We start from the raw sequence: 16,435 nt of genomic DNA on the forward strand, positions 1-16,435 counted from the left end.
GTGTGTGTGTGTGTGTGTGTGTTTGTGTGTGTGTAAGGTCCTTTTATATCCATGAAGTGGAAAACACACGTCACAACATTTAGCACATTTTGGAAGAAAATCTGAAGTAGCGCTGTTCACGTAATCAAATCGTGATATGGATTAGTGTCAGTGAATATTAAAGTCTAATAAGACTGCTATTTAAATACAAAGTCTGCTAGTTATTCGTGTCTCTGCGTAAAAACACAAACTCAAAGTGTGGCTTAACTTGGAAGAAACATTGACCATATAGTACAATTGTACAGTAGAATGTACTTCTCAAAGTAATATTTTCTTGTTGAGATTCACACAATTGTCTTCCATTTTTTAATTTTAACATTAAGGGCCCTTTAATACACCAAGCACAATGTGACGCAAGGTGCAGCGCAAGTGTGTTTGCTAGTTTCAGTCCGGAGCCATTTGCATTTTCACGTCCATGGGTGTGCTGGTCTAAAAAAGAGGTGTGTTCAGGCGCATTGCTATTTTAAGGAGCTGAAAATAGACTGCGCCATAGACCAACTCAAACCTGGTCTAAAGTCTGGCGCAATGTTTTTTCTTTCTTATTTAAAGAGTGTGTTAGTATAGGCAGGTCTGCAACGCGCGTACACGCTGCTTATTATACACAGGGACACATAGCAGCACACAAACATGCCAAATATAAAAAATTAAAGGATTGCAATGCATAATAATTTTTTGTAGGCTAATTAAATATATTCAGAATTAGGCTATCTATTTGCTCGTACACGAACAGCTCTGTTTCATCTTGGAGATGCGTTCTGTCTTTGCGCTTGCCAAATTCCGCCGTGTAAATAGCAAATCTGTCATGGCACAAGCGCAACTGACTCTTAAAGGGAATGGAAGATGAGACTCTGATTGGTTTATTGCACGTTATGCCCAAAAAACACCCATTACTCATTAAGAGAATAGGGACAACCCGTTTAGACCATGCACCCGGGCGCGCCAACCGTTTTTCCATCGTTAAAATAGCAAAAGTGGATTTGGACACGCCCTGAGTGCACCTGCACCGTGCACTTTACACTTTGCGTTTAGATCGTTAAAATAGGACCCTAAACTTTAGTTTTGTAGTTATGAATTCAATTGATTAGACTTTTTTTTTTAAGTACAATTTTATTAAATCATAATGGAACATTTCTAATTTGGCAGAAAAAAAAAGAATTTCACGCAGTGAAAAAAATACATTTTTGTTGACAAGTTGTTAAATTCTATCATGATTTCAATTAATTAGCCTTTTTGAGTACTAAAATCTAATTTAACCATAGAAAAGGAACAAAGAAATTTACAAAAAGAAAATAATCCATGAATAAAAAAAAAGAAAAGAAAAGTCTTTGATGTTTGTGTGAAGGTGTGTTTGTCCTCACCAGGGTAAGGTGGGTGGTTTGGCGAGGAGCCCCTGTAGGAAGTCCCACTCCACGCTCACACACTTTCCCTCGCTGACGAACGGCATGGCCGCCATCACGCCCCCTATGGGCCGCCACCTCTAACTCAGGCTGTGATTGGCCGAGGCTATGTCAGTCCGAGACCCCCAACAGAAAAGCTGAAAGACAACAGAACAGAGGGAAGAGACAAATGAGTATTGAAATAAACTGCTATGACGTGAACTAGATTTTTACATTTTATGATGTAAAACTGTGTTCTGAGAGTTTTGTTTTTGCATACTCATATGCCATTCTGGGTGGCAGTTTTGAGTTTTGAAAGAATAGCAAACACTGTTTACTATTTTTAAAATATATGTTTTAAAGTATAGGCCTGTAATACAGTACATGACATATCCACGCAGTATCTTACAAGCACAAGTGTGTTTCAAATATGCTACAGACAATTTTAAAATATTGATTCTAGGGGTGTCCCCGACTAAGGATTTTCAAAGTCATATCGGAATTTTTAAATCTTGCAGATATTTGACTGATAGTCGAATCATATGTTTGGGGGCGGGGCAAAATACATTGAGTCAAGTCAGACATTCGACTGCCATAATTACTGACGTTAACACACAGGGAAAATGTGTAATAAACGCCTCGCAGATACAAACGGGGTAAATAATGTTTTTATGTTTTGATTAAAAGATAGTTAACACTAAACGTCAGCGAAACCCTAACAATTCACAATTTTTTTTTATTTTACAATAGTGTTCTCCTTATTACGTTAGCCTATATGACAGTCGTATTAATGTTCTGCATTTCTGTTTTAAGCTGCTCGTGCTGAAGATGACCAGTAGAGTGACGCATTTAATAGCAAGTTTTTAATCAGTGGGATTAACTCATTATTTCAAACAGAATATGCTTCGTTATTTACACATCATGACTTATAGGCTCTCTGAAAAAAGGGCCCGAATGCACATGAGCGTGTCTGAATGAACTCATTTTGTGGACGCTTTCTTCACGCAACAATGTGCAGAAACACAGCAGCTAAACTCTAAAAATTCACAGCGTTTTATTATAATGGTGTTTTCATTATAATGGTATGTGTATGACAGTCCCAGTCATAGTTATTAATATTCTGCATTGTAGTTTGTCCTGCTCGCGCTGTGCGTTGAAGAGATATCACCATAGTACTACAATAAAGCGTTTGTCCATCTTATATCATAAATAAAATATCCACGGATTCACTTTAAAATATTTATTTGAAGCTTCTTTCTTTTCAGATTCTTATTCACGGCTTTATCATAATAGGCTGTATATTAACTTATTGGGAGAAAACCAGTAGTTCTATGTGAAATCAGACATTTGAGCTCCCCCATATAGTCAAAATGGCATAATAATAACAGCCTGCGAATACTGGACTGTGCAATTGGTAGTCGAATCAAGCTCCTCGAATCAAAGCTAAGGATTGTCAACTATTTTGGGTCATCCCTAATTGAGTCACTTACATTTCCAACACATTACTGTCAGATACTTCAGTTCAGCTCTGAATGAATCTGTTGAATGATTCAATGACTCACTAATTCATTCAGAAATAATCTAATGTATCAGTGCTTTGAATGAAAACCGTCAGCTTGTTCATTCTTGACATTCAGTGTTTTTGAATCCATTGGTTTAAAGAACGATTCAATGACTCATTCATAATGACAACCCATCAGCCAAATTTCCGTTTCCGACCCCACTTGTCGTGAAGCATTAAAAAAGTAAAACAGCATTTACATGTTTTCAAAAAGCTGTTTACATTTTTATATACTGCATTGGTGTTCATCAGACAGTACCAAATACAAAAGTACACAGACAAGAGAACCGGTTCCAGATTCTTCCTTTGCTATTCACTGTATCTTAACAAAACAGCCTGTTCTAGAGTGTCTCACAGTTAACAATTTGTGACAATGCAAGCAATCAAGCAGTTGAGATATGCAATAGAGAATATGTGGGTATACTGTATGTATATGGATAAAGTTAGACATAGTTTTATATCCAACTTTACAAAGAGAGCTGGGCAATAATATAGATATATTTTGTGATAAAAATAAAAACAATTTAAAATCAGGCAGTTAGCTCTACTAAACAGTGTGTATCGCTTTATGTATGTGAGAATGTGACATACATGCAACTTTATATATAAAGCTGTGTTTACATTTTGCAACAATGTAAACACTCAAGCAGTTTGTATATAGTACATATCACTTAATGCTGGTATGTACCCATATATGGATATACAGTGTTATTATTATTACAATCTTTTCTCTTTAAATCCAACTGGTCTTGTGGATGTACAGCAAATCCCAAATAACAAACACACACAAAAACAGACTCCATTTCCATGAGTTTCCAGGGCTTTTTGGCCTCAGTGCTTGTCTTTCTGACATTTAAAGGGCCAGTGTGCCCTCCAGCAGCTTGATGCCATACCCACAGGTGTGAATTGCCCGCTGGCCAGCTCTGGGTAAATCACAACACGGTCATATTGGCTACATGCCACAGCCCTTACACTACCACTTTGACCTGACCTGGCACAGTACAAACACACAAACAGCACAAAGTCAGCAGATTCATCATATCACCATGCCACCTCTGGCACAACATGAACTTGTATAAAGCCCTGTTCATTTCAGGTGAGCCCAAGACAAGTACTATTACATCATAGCTCACAACAGTTTAACATTAGCTGCAGAGACTGTATGAGATGTGCTTTAATATCCTTGTTAGCTTAAAACAGCCCTTTGACCCTGTTCTGATGCCCAGAAGAGAATTTTAATACAATAAAAAATATATAGGTGTAGAATCAATTTTAACTCAGAAATTGAGTAAATTTCACAAATAACTAAAAAGAATTGGCAAATAACACATTCAACTGTGGCCAAATGGTGACGTTTCATGCTTCTCAGATTAATCTTCTAGATGACGATGTCTAAGTGAAACATTAGAACTCTTAAATTGCTGATAAATTGTATATGAAACAACACTTGCACCAGATTTTGCACATATAAGAGATCAGAAGCACACACAGACAAACAAAACACATCTACATGTGAAGGAGCGCAATCAGCATTAGGAGCTGTACCACACACACATCCTGGTCTTTAGCCTATCGCACCTCATCTAATCGCGTGCGGGATCTTGCTCGGCATCTCACTATCTCTGCAGACATAATGGAGGTCCTGTCCAGCGTAATTGTTCAATTAACTCTGTAACCTTGATGCAAGGTGTGCCCATTCATGCCCTTCACAAACAGACAATGGTATCAAAGAAGGTCATGGTCTGCTGTGAAATTCAACCATAAAGTGACTTTCCACATCCGTACTGAGAAAGAGAGGCAGTGTCCTCCACTGAAGGACTGGACTTTTACAGGATATTCATTTTTGGAAGTGTTAGAGCTGCTTCATATATTTGTGAAAGTACTTGGTCAATCAATATGCTTTTTGCAATTTTTAATTATTTAACATTTTACTATGTTTTCTAGGCATGAAAACAATTATTTTGCAATTTAATTATTTCCATGACATTCTGCATTAGATCCGGTTCAAACAGAGCCAGCACAATGGACAACTGTATGGATTTTAAAATAATGTACTTCTTTAAACTTTAAAACATTTTATAATCCCAAAGACTTCAATGAAATACAAGTGTGTGTGTGTGTGTGTGTGTGTGTGTGTTTACATAGATAGATAGATAGATAGATAGATAGATAGATAGATAGATAGATAGATAGATAGATAGATAGATTTTTTTTAATACTTCATATTTTAGGTAACTTTCATTTTCATATTTGTTCGTTTTAATTTCAATATTTCTATTTAGCTTTATTTGTACTTCAGTTGTAGTTTTAGTCATTTTACAACTTTTCCAATTTACAGTCATTTCAAGTTTTTTTTTTTACATTCAATTATTAATTTCAATTACTGGCTTTTTAAAAATAGTTTTAGTGAAAGATAACATAATAGGTAAACGATGAAAGAATTTGTATTTTTTAATACTTATATTGTTCTAATAGCAACAAGGGTGTCGGTCCTAACTGCAGCATGTGTGTACAGTACTTTGTGTGGCTTGTATGCGGTGTTATTTGGCTCAGGCCGGGGTACGGGAGCAAACCAAGCCTGGGTGTGCATTTGGGTGAGCCTGTGGCTGTTTTTTTTCAGAGGGGATCGTTAATTAGGGCCTCCAGCTGTCAGAGGTTCGTTAGTGCGCTCCACCCCTCCCTATGGAGCCGCCAAATGGGGAAAATGAACACATTTAAGCCAGTCTGCACGGAGACAATACACCACACACACAAACTCCCTCTCTCTTCTCTCTCCCAACAACATTTATTGGTCCCACATTTCCAGAGCAGATATAACACTACCATTCCATTCTAAATGTCACATGCAGTGGTAAGGGTATGCGTGAAGGACCTCTGGAATGGTCTGGATTATTCATTTTTCGTAATGCAGGGTGACTCTGGTGACTTTGACCTTTGAATGCCTTTGACAGAAGAAGAAAACAATTTCTGTATGTGGCCACCGGGCACTTTCTCTCGCACGTTCCTGGCACCCGCCTCCTTTTTCTTAATAAATCTAAACAGTAAACAGCTGTGGCAGGCCAGTCACATCACACAGCTCTCTAGCCATAACTGTCTAGAGTAGGGTGACCATATGAGCCATTTTCACAGGACGTGTCCTTGCCAGGATTTCTATATTGCCTAAAATATCCAGATTTTGGCTGTTTGTGCTGTGCAGATCGATCATTGTATGACATTCATAAGAGCTATAGAGAGCAGAGCTGGCGGCTCCTTATGCATTAAAATCACTCTCTTGGTACTTTGGTGTCATACAATGATCGGTGCGCAGCGACGCTTCAAGTTGAATGAACGAACAAACACCTAACATGTACGTGTATTTGCATTGCTTTGACCGTTCTCTGTAGATCTCACCTTCTCACACGCCACGATTGGTTGATTATGTACCATACCTGCATGTTATTGGTCAAACTTCTTTGGATGTTTTAGGCAATATAGAAATCCTGGCAAGGACGCGTCCTGGGAAAATGGCTCATATGGTCACCCTAGTCTAGAGGTTAATCTGACACTGAGAGATCGACTACTGATGCTGAAATCTCGTCTGCAGCACCAGCTCACCCAAAAATAACAGTTCAGTCATCCTTTACTCATCTTTTACTCATCATTTACTCATGAAACACATTCATCAAATGGATGTAGAAGACTTTTACATCATATTTGAAGTTGGAAAGCTAAACTTCAGAGAAAATGCATGGAAAACAAATGAAATCTTTGAAATTTACTATTTTTGTATTGCAGAAGAAAGCAATAGCAGTATGTAATGATAAGAAGGTGAAGACCTAGAATTAGTTTACCAGTAAAATATCAAATTTAGTGTAGAATTTACAACTGCTAGTACATTTTACAAATAATGTGAAACAAGTTGAATTAAAAGTGGAATTTTGAGTTAGAAAGACTATTTTCCCCTCATATGCTCTCCTCTGACAATTTTTCTTCAAAAGTGAAAGTCAATCAATACCTTCCATATTTATTTACTGTTAATGTTCATTGTGGCTTGTCACCTGAACAGCAAATATCACTTCTTTAAAGTTCAACACATCGATTTTCAATGCAATTCTGAAAGTCCAGTTTGTTCTCTTGTAAAAACGGTTTATTTTCCAGCAAACTTTGGCTTAATTAAAATCAGGAAAGAAAAAAAAAGGGAAAAAAGTTATTGGTTGATATTTCTGCAAGGGCTGCTAAAGTCGCAAAAACAAAGTATTTATGCCACTAAAATCATCCGAGAGAACAAAAGTTATCTTTAAAACATTAACACAGAGTCATGAATAAAAGAAAATGTCGATAATTTAACTCCTCTCAGTCTTTGATGCATATCGAGGTAATATGTAATATAAAAAACTGCAGAAATGATGTTATAGCTTGTAACAGTAAATTAAATTTGCTTTTGAAATTATTAACCCGATATCTTTGAAGTGCAAATAGTTCAGCAACACACACGCACACACACACACACACACACACACACACACACACACACACAAACACACATATATATATATATATATATATATATATATATATATATATATATATATATATATATATATATATATATATATACTGCATGTAGTTTTCCATCAATATATGGAGCTTCTTCTGCAGAATACTAATTTCTCTTCGCATCTCTCTGCATTTGAAGTTCAGCATTAGGAAGTCAGATGTTGTCTCGTTTTCTCTGAGCGCTGATAAATCAGCTCTGGTCAACAGCATTTCTCTCTCCCCATCTCATTTAACTGGAGTTCTCTCGCTCTGCGCTCTGGCTGGACACGGCTCCCGTGGTTTGCTGCTGACCTTGGCAGCTTCCCATCACTCCCAATCCAAGGTTCCTCTCAAATCCTTAGAGCTGGAGGCTGCATCTTCATCTTCACCTGCAGGCCCATTAATTATCAAATGGAATCAATACCCCATTTGATTAGATCAAACTGACCTTACACGCCCGACCCGCAACGGTGAAGCAGAAAGCAGAACGGATGCTCGACTGGTCCCGGAGATCTTCCATTCATCCCTCAGAGGGACATAACTTTTGTGTTTCTTTTTAAATAAAATTTTAAATATCAAAACAGTGACTAACTGAAAGCTTGAGAGAGGAAAATCTATGAGTAATTTTAAATGTTTTAATTCTCAACCCTTGCAGCTCTAAGGACATAAGCAATCATTCAACAGTGAGAAAATGAAGTGTTCACAAAGAAGGTTAACAGCATCTCTTTCTCTCTATATTTTTGTACTTGTCTCTGTGGGGGGCTGGGGGGGGGGGTCACAATGAGATTTCTTTAATATCTCAGTTTTTTTTCTAGACAGTAGTGAGATAAAATGGAGGGTATGTAGAAAAAAAAGAAAAAAAAACAATCCAGTAATCTTGACATGTGTCTGGTCCAGATATCATATAAGATCTGCCAACATAAATCAGATATTTCAATATGAATATGTCTTGTTCAGTTCCAAGACTGAATGATCTATATTTCATTGAAACTGGTTGGATGTACACAATTTTATTTAAATTGTATTTAAATTGAAAGATTTGGAAATTAGAAAAATCTGCATTTCAAAATAGTAAAGACTTGCATTGTAGTTAACCAAATACTGCTAAATCTGACACACTCGGGTCCTGAAACACACATAGATTCAAACAGCCAGAGATGATGTCAGAAAAAAGTCTAGTCTATATCCAGCCATATATGTGCACATTAGTGCATTTAAACATCTCTGTATCAAGCAGAGTACCATTTGCGAGTACAGTGAGGATACGAGGATTGTGCACTATTATGGATACATTTAGAGTGTATGTTTTTTCCCTTTTTTTCCCCACATGGACAACTCGCAATATATTAAACCGATACCTTATTTTATTGTCAAATAGTACAATTTTCCCAAAACCTGTTAATTTAATAACAAGAAAAGTTTACAACTTTGAGATTTTTTTTTCCAATGTCCCAATCGAATTTTTTTTAAAAATATTAATTTTGTTTTCTTATATTTAATTTTTTTTTTTATGTTAATAGTTTGTTTATTTTGGGGTGAGATGCGACCTAAACATTTTCATGAGATACACCCTTGGTTTCAAAAATATTCTGACTGTCAAAAACATATATGACTGTCGTAAGGTGCTCTCTCTCTCTCACTTGTGTGTTGCTTATGTACATGTTATGGATGATGAGCGATCATTTCAAGGCTGCAGTAGGTCAAAAGCAGTTAGTACGATCACATCTTGTTGACTGCAGAAGACTGAGGGGTCTGTGTATCGACAGGGGCTCTTGTTTGTGTGTGTGTGTGTGTGTGTGTTTATAAGGACATATTGATGTGTGTGTGGTGTGTGTATGTTGAGTATATAAATATCCACGCGTGTCCCTGCAGAGCTGGGCGTGAGTGGCAGGAAGTGGTTATGTAAGGAGTCACAACGGGCTGCAGTGGACAGTCTGACCACAGATCAGGTCAACCAAGTGTGACACCAACAGCTTCTCACTGACACCTCACTGACACTTTCTGTCACCAGGCCTGTCTGTCCCACTCCAAGTGTGTGTGTTTGTGTGTGACGGCTTTTATGGTCCTATAGCTCCCTCGTACATACCTGCATAACTTCTATCAATTTTCTCTGCACGTTCTTTTCAGAGATGCCTCCAAATGCGGATTTGGATGTGTATGCATTACTAACAGGGCAGCTCGCTCTACATAAAATGGCATTTTTGGGTCTGTGATTAATACAGTTACAATATGTTAAATTATATTAACCATCAGTAACATGTTTTCTTCAGAAAACATAGTCCCGCCAGAATGTAAAATAAAAAGAAGAAGACAAAAAGAAAGAAAGAATTTATCCTCGCCAAGATAAGCAATAAAAACTGTAAAAAATAAATCAATAAGATGTTTCAGGTAACCCAAACAATCTGTTATATGTACTGTAGTAACGTCTAAATAAACAGCTTTTATTCAAGTGAAAAAATATAATTTAACATGACTAAATAATTTTGCATTACTCTACATTATAACAGTAATTTTAAACCGGTATGTTAGGTAGAAAAACTTAAGCTGTATTATCTGCTCATTTTCACTTTTTACAATGTGTTCAGACATGTGCATTTAAAGATCAACCGGTAGATTTCCAGACTGATATGAAACCATTGACTGAAACACTCAAATAGAAAAGTGATGAAAAGAAAACAGCAAGTAAACTTCCAACCTCCTAAGCCTAAAATGACAGAGTCCCAAGCAAGTTCTCTCACTTGTTGTGCTTTTCCTGGGCAACTGCTCCCATAGTAAGTCTGAAAGTGTCAAAATAATTCCTGCCTTATGAATTCCATTTGTCCAGCATTGCTGTAAAACAAATAAACAACTTAAATTTTCTGTTTATTAAGCAATCTAGCTGGAAAATACACAGTATAAATGAAAATAGTACTTACACTTTACAATATGGTTAATTACATTGTAATAACTTTGTAAGTACATAGTAAGTACAGAGTAATAATGAAAAATGGATTAAATGTAAAAATATTTTGTGGAGCTGCTTAAAAATACACTGTCATTATTATTACTTTAATAACAATTGTACTCACATGCAATATGTGTTAAATTAATATATAGAAATATGGTGACTTGGTTTAAGATTGATTTGATTGCAATCTAAAGCGTTGCCAATATCAAAAGAATTTAGCAAGATGCATGACAAAATAATAACAGTAAGATAAATTATTATTATTATTACAACTATTATTATAACTTTTCTTGTTACAATATGATTTATGCATTTAAAAAAAAAGTTTTTTATTTTTTTATTTTTCTTCACAAAAAGTTCATTTCAAAAACAAGCTATTTACAAACTATTTAGATTCTTTAACAATCCCATGCTAAGCCCAAACTGACTAATGAAGGAGAAGGTTAATATTTACCCGTGCTTTTCATTCCTAATTTAAATCCAGTCATTTAGAAGAAGCTGTTAATTCCAAAGACATCAGATAACAGAACGGCCGTCTTGCCGCTACCATTCACTCCCATCCACAGAACACGCCGTCAAAGCACAGCGCACTGATCTTGTAAAATCCACTAATTAAGTGAGAGATGATGTTTGAGAGCGAGCCGAGGCGGTTCGCACAGTTAACCCCAGCGTTCCTCCCCTCCGTTCCCAATACCCCCCTCACTGAGGGAGAAAGACAAGTGCACTTATGAGCAAAGTGTCTTTCCCAAAAACTTTCCCAGGAAGCCAAGCCTCCATGCATGCAGCGATCAACAAGTTTAAGAGGAGAAAGGAGAAACCCTTCGAATGAATCTACACCAGTGAGACTTCAAACTGTCAGATATGCATGTGACAGTCTGGCATGTGGACGTCAACATGGACTAGAACAAGAGGAAGTTGTGTTTCCCACTACAAGGGGACTCACCTGATGTGCATGTCCACCCAGGTGTTTTGGGGGCAGATGTTTCCCTCCACCTCTTCCTCAGATGCCTCGGACCCGTCTGGATACCCGAACCAGTGACCCTCCCCTCCGCTCAGTCCACGTTCCAGGACCCTCGTGCTCCCACACACACACACACACACTCACGAGGTGTGACAAGGGGGTCAGACGGGGCCAAGAACAATCCCAGCTGCCCGCACAAAAGTGCAGTCGAATACACAGCGGTCTGCTGCCGCAAGAGTGTGTGTGTGTGTTTGTGGACGCACATCGGCGGTAACTACTGACCACACTCTCACTCTCTCTCCTCCCTCACTTCCCAAGCGGGATCGCCTCTGATATGACTGGAGTGAGAGGATGCCAGTCTGTTTCCTTCTCTGGCGTGCTCCCCACTTTGGCTCTCTCTCTCTTTCCTTGCTGAGCTTCTTTTCATTTCCTCATGGGAAAGCTGCACACACCAGTCGTCTCTTCACCCGCTCCCTCTCTCTCTCTCTCTCTCTCTCTCTCTCCTCAATCAGCAGTAAATATAAAAGAAATGCTTGTAGCCCCCCCTCTCTCTCTCGTTCACACTCCCTCCTCCCCACTGCCCTCACTTTTCTTTCTCACTGTCAAAGCTGCCTTTCAAATGCTGATTAGCACACGGAGTAAAAGAGAGCGAGGGAGAGTGAAGTTATGGCTAGCGTTCAGCTAAGATTCCGTCACATTCGACTTGAACAACACTTCTTTCAGACAAACACATACTTTACTCTCCGTCTTCAGCGTAACTGCTCTATTGATATCATCTCGCCCCAACGGGCTCATGCTAACAAACACTGAGCGAATAAACCCGCTCCAACCCCTCCCCGGTTCATTCTTCTTGCCCTCAAACACTACTCAGAATATTGATACATCACCCCCTCCTCCTTTCTTTCCTCCGTTTCTCTCTCTCTCTCCATCACTCACTTTCTCCGCTGAATACTGATAGGCTGTCTAGTCCGTGGTCTGGGTTTCAAATTCTCATTCTCTCTCTTTCTCTCTTTCTCTCTCTCTCTCTCTCTCTCTCTCTCTTTCTTCCGTGCAATCGGACAAAAGCTCTTCGTAACATAAAAGCAAAAACGGCAGAAGTTAATGCACTTGTCACAACATAAATTCACTTAAGCACCATTTCAGATTATGTCAAGTCAAAAATTGGCGTTAGGGCTCCGGAAGGAGGAGAAAAGAATGCCTGCGGCTGTAAAACATGGAAAGTGATGCGGAGGTGATGGGATATTAAGAAAACAGAGAAGTGCGAGAAAAATGTGTTCGAGAACTCTTACTTTTGCTGCTGTCAGGGAGCGGAACAGAATAGTGAAATAGTGAAAGAGAGAAATAAAGGACAGCGGGACGGTCCAGACCATAGAAGACTCCCACAGAAGTTTAAACCGTTTTGTCAAACACACATCTGATAGCACAGATACACACATTTAGCCAGAGATTATCAACTGGTGGATCTCAAGTCTGTTCTTTTGTGGATATAAAATAATTGTGGAGAGTTTTGGCTCTCAGTTTGTGGGGTTCAGAGTATTCTTTTTTTTCCACATAGATTTCACATGTTTAGTACAAATATGGTGTCTTGTTTCATTAATATAGTCTATACTCTTTTATTTATTTACCCCGAAGAAATATAAGTGAAATATGAGAACATGCCCCATAGGTGGGACACATTGTAACATTACTATAACAGCTTAAAATGTTATCTGATATAATCATCATTATTGACCTAATTAAAAAACTTTTTCCTATGAAAAAAAGGCTAAATTTACTCATTTTGGAGTTTCAATGAACACACCACAAAATAGAAGTATATTGCAGAGTTCGAAACACTGTGTATATAGACGGAGAAACATCTGGAGATTCAGAAAAACACACACACACAGAGCTCTCAGACAAACAGACAGACCAGTATGAATGCTTTACATTTTTTGAAATATTAATTTCAAAATATTCATGTTTTCTCTCTCAGCTTTTATTTCACAGTTTCTCATTAAATGAATTACATTGCTTATAGAATAACATCTAATAGTGGAGCTCATTTGAATACAGTATAAGAAATAGCAAATTTGTCACATTTTAAATAGACACTAAAACTAAAGAAACCTTAAGAAATATGTTTACTTTTTGATGAAAATAATAAAAAGATAGGCCTCCCAAATAGGCCTCTTTTAGTGCTCAAAATGTAATTTAATTTAATATCGAAATGTGGTTACATTTTTATATTTATTATGTATGTGCATCATTACCAAATGATTTATCCAAACAGAAACTCTATAAGTGAAAGAAAAGCTTTTGCAGTTTTAAAATAATTGAAAAAATGCATGCACATAAAGACAACGAAACTCAACGTCCACAGACATGACCATCATAATAAAAAAGAAAAGAGAGTACAAACATGATATGACAGAAAGAAAGTGTATCTGGAAGAATAGAAGAGGAAGACAACAGTAGTGTAGTGTCCAGTGTCCTTGATGCAAAGATTCAGACAGTGTTTTAACGTAGAGAGTGTTATTGTCTTTATGATTTCACACACACACACACACACACACACACACACACACACACACAGAGAGAGAGAGAGAGAGAGAGAGAGAGAGAGACAGCAGTGTCCTCTCCTGATGTCCTCACCTGGACCATTTCAGTTCTGGCACAGGCCCAGTATTCACTCACTGTATTAACATCAGCTTCTGCCATAGAACAAATGTGCTTCCACCATTAGCCTACTTTAAAAATAGTTTCTAGTCTTTAATGTGCTTAAATAATTAAATGAATGCTTCAGTCAAAAACGTAAATGTCACCATTGCAAATCTGTATGATTTTCTTCCTTCAAATTCTGTCTCAATCAATAGAGTGGCTTTGGGGGCAGGGCTTTGACAGAGAGGGGGGAGTGGTTAGGAGACCTGTTTGGAAGCTGTCATTATTTTAACTTTTAACTTCACTCAGGATGGTTGTTGGAGGAGGTATTGAGTCACGATTAACGATTTACAATATCAAACCTTAAGAAATATATTTTTTATATTTATTTATAAAAATAAGGTTAAAATAAAATATATATTTTATATTAACCTTATATTTACTATTAGTATATATACAATAATAGTATATTTATATACAATTTAAGTATTTAACAATATCTTAGCTTAAATTTCAAATTAATTAAATTTTTAGAAATGTGCCATTTTTTATGTAATCAGCAAGGATAAAATTGAAAGTGTATCAGCATATTGGATTTGTGCATCGGATACGTGCAGCCTAATAACCTGCTGCTCTCTGTCATTAATGTTAATCAAATAAAAAAGAAAAAAAAAATCACTCACTGCTCTTGACTGAATAATTTCAGTAGCATTAATAAGAATCAGTGTAAATAGACTTACGGTACATGAAATATTGAAAGCACTGTTTATTAAATTTGTACATTGTAATTTGCATCTTATAGTAACAAAAACAAAACAAAAACAACTACTGGGATTTTCTCACACAACCATTTCTAGGGTTTACCGATAATGGGCAGGAAAATGCCTTGTTGATGTCAGAGGTCAGAGGAGAATGACCAGACAGTTTCGAGAAGATAGAAAGGCATCAGTAACACAACTACTCATTACAACCCAAGTACAGCATGCAGAAGAGCTTCTTTGAATGCATAACACATTGAACCTTGAAGCAGATGGGCTACACTGGGTGCCACACCTGTCAGCTAAGAACAGGAAACTGAGGCTACATTTCACACGTGCTCACCAAAACTGGGCAAAACCGCTGTTCAGTCTGATGAGTCTCGATTTCTGCTGTGACATTCGGATGGCTGGTTCAGAATATGGCATAAAAGCTTTGTGCTTTGTTACTTTTGATATGCAATAAAGTTTTAGATTTCAAATTATGTCCATTTTAATTCAAACAATACCTAGGCTACCATTTTAATGCTCTTTAATGTGGCGTTACAGATCATTGTGAATTAAGGGGCAACATGTTAACTGATCATCTCTTCCGCTTTACTACTAGGATACACTTAACTATTAGTTACAGTACCAAATAAACATCAATGAACATTAGAAGGTATGTTGAAAGATACAGTACCAAGTATCCAGTATCTTAGCAAAATCTATATCATGTAATGATGTAATATAGAGTTTCAACCGTGGAAAAACATCAATGAAACAGAAAAGCCATTCATTGTGTCCATAAACTGGATAGTCAGCTAGAAAATAACTCTAGCAAGGAGCAGTTTGCTAAATATATGCACAATGTCACATCTTCATTATCTCAACCACCAACTGGAAAGGGGTGGGAATTACAGTTACAAGTCAGACCACCCTCAGTGTGATCTGTCAAAAATTACAGACAGCCTTTAGATTTTTCTGTGATGGAATTTTTTTTGGGTTAATGCAACCTCTGGCCATAATGTAGAGAAAGATGTCAAATTCACCATCACTCCTTCAGCAGTTGTATTAAAAAGACCCTTGAAAATATAAAAAACTCTGCGGGATTTAAGATGTTAATTACTGATGAAATGTGTCACAGTCAGTGAAAAGGGTCCATAACATCAGTGTGACTCAGAACTTGGATACTCTTTTCGACTTTTTACCTGTCCATCTGCTTGTCTGTCTCTCATTCAGCAGTGAGCCACAGCTGTCTTATACAGCATCTCTCAACCTTTAGTAGCTCTGACAGCACAAAAAGTAATTACCTCTCTAATTTACCTTGTCCACTTATAGAACATGTCTCTGTCTGTATGGGTGTGTGTGTGTTAGCAGCCATGTCAGCAAAAATGTAACTGTGGTAATGTGTGTGTGTGTGTGTGTTTGTATCTGCATATTAATGTGTGTTCATGTGGATCACAATGTGTTTGTCTGTATGTAGGCTCCCCTCGGTCCAATTACTCACTCGACACCCTTCCACCCCACTCCTCATCCTCTAACCCTCTTCAGCTTTCACTCATCCCCAAATCCGTCTCTCCCATGTGGGACACCCTGCTGTACCTCGCCCTGACCAGCCAGACCTCCACTACCCTTCCCTCCTCCCCATCCCTGTCCCAG

General features: G+C 37.5%; 1 protein-coding gene across 3 annotated transcripts in view; it reads right to left on the reverse strand.

Annotated features, from left to right (window-relative positions):
- npas1 (neuronal PAS domain protein 1) overlaps window positions 1-11,875 on the reverse strand; it is a 71,903-nt gene extending 60,028 nt beyond the window's left edge. The window contains exons 1-2 of one of the 3 annotated variants that reach the window (XM_059533437.1): window positions 11,382-11,875; window positions 1,398-1,573 (exon numbers count right to left, since the gene is read on the reverse strand). In XM_059533437.1, the coding sequence (XP_059389420.1) occupies window positions 1,398-1,492 (95 nt within the window). In that variant the 5' untranslated portion in view covers window positions 1,493-1,573; window positions 11,382-11,875. Of the gene's footprint in view, window positions 1-1,397; window positions 1,574-10,229; window positions 10,322-10,892; window positions 11,204-11,381 lie in introns of those variants that run through there. The other 2 variants (XM_059533440.1, XM_059533438.1) reach the window with 2 other exon arrangements.
- Between the last annotated feature and the right edge of the window lie 4,560 nt (window positions 11,876-16,435).

The sequence above is a fragment of the Carassius carassius genome, chromosome 41, assembly GCF_963082965.1.
Source record: "Carassius carassius chromosome 41, fCarCar2.1, whole genome shotgun sequence".
In the NCBI taxonomy this organism is placed as follows: Eukaryota; Metazoa; Chordata; class Actinopteri; order Cypriniformes; family Cyprinidae; genus Carassius; species Carassius carassius.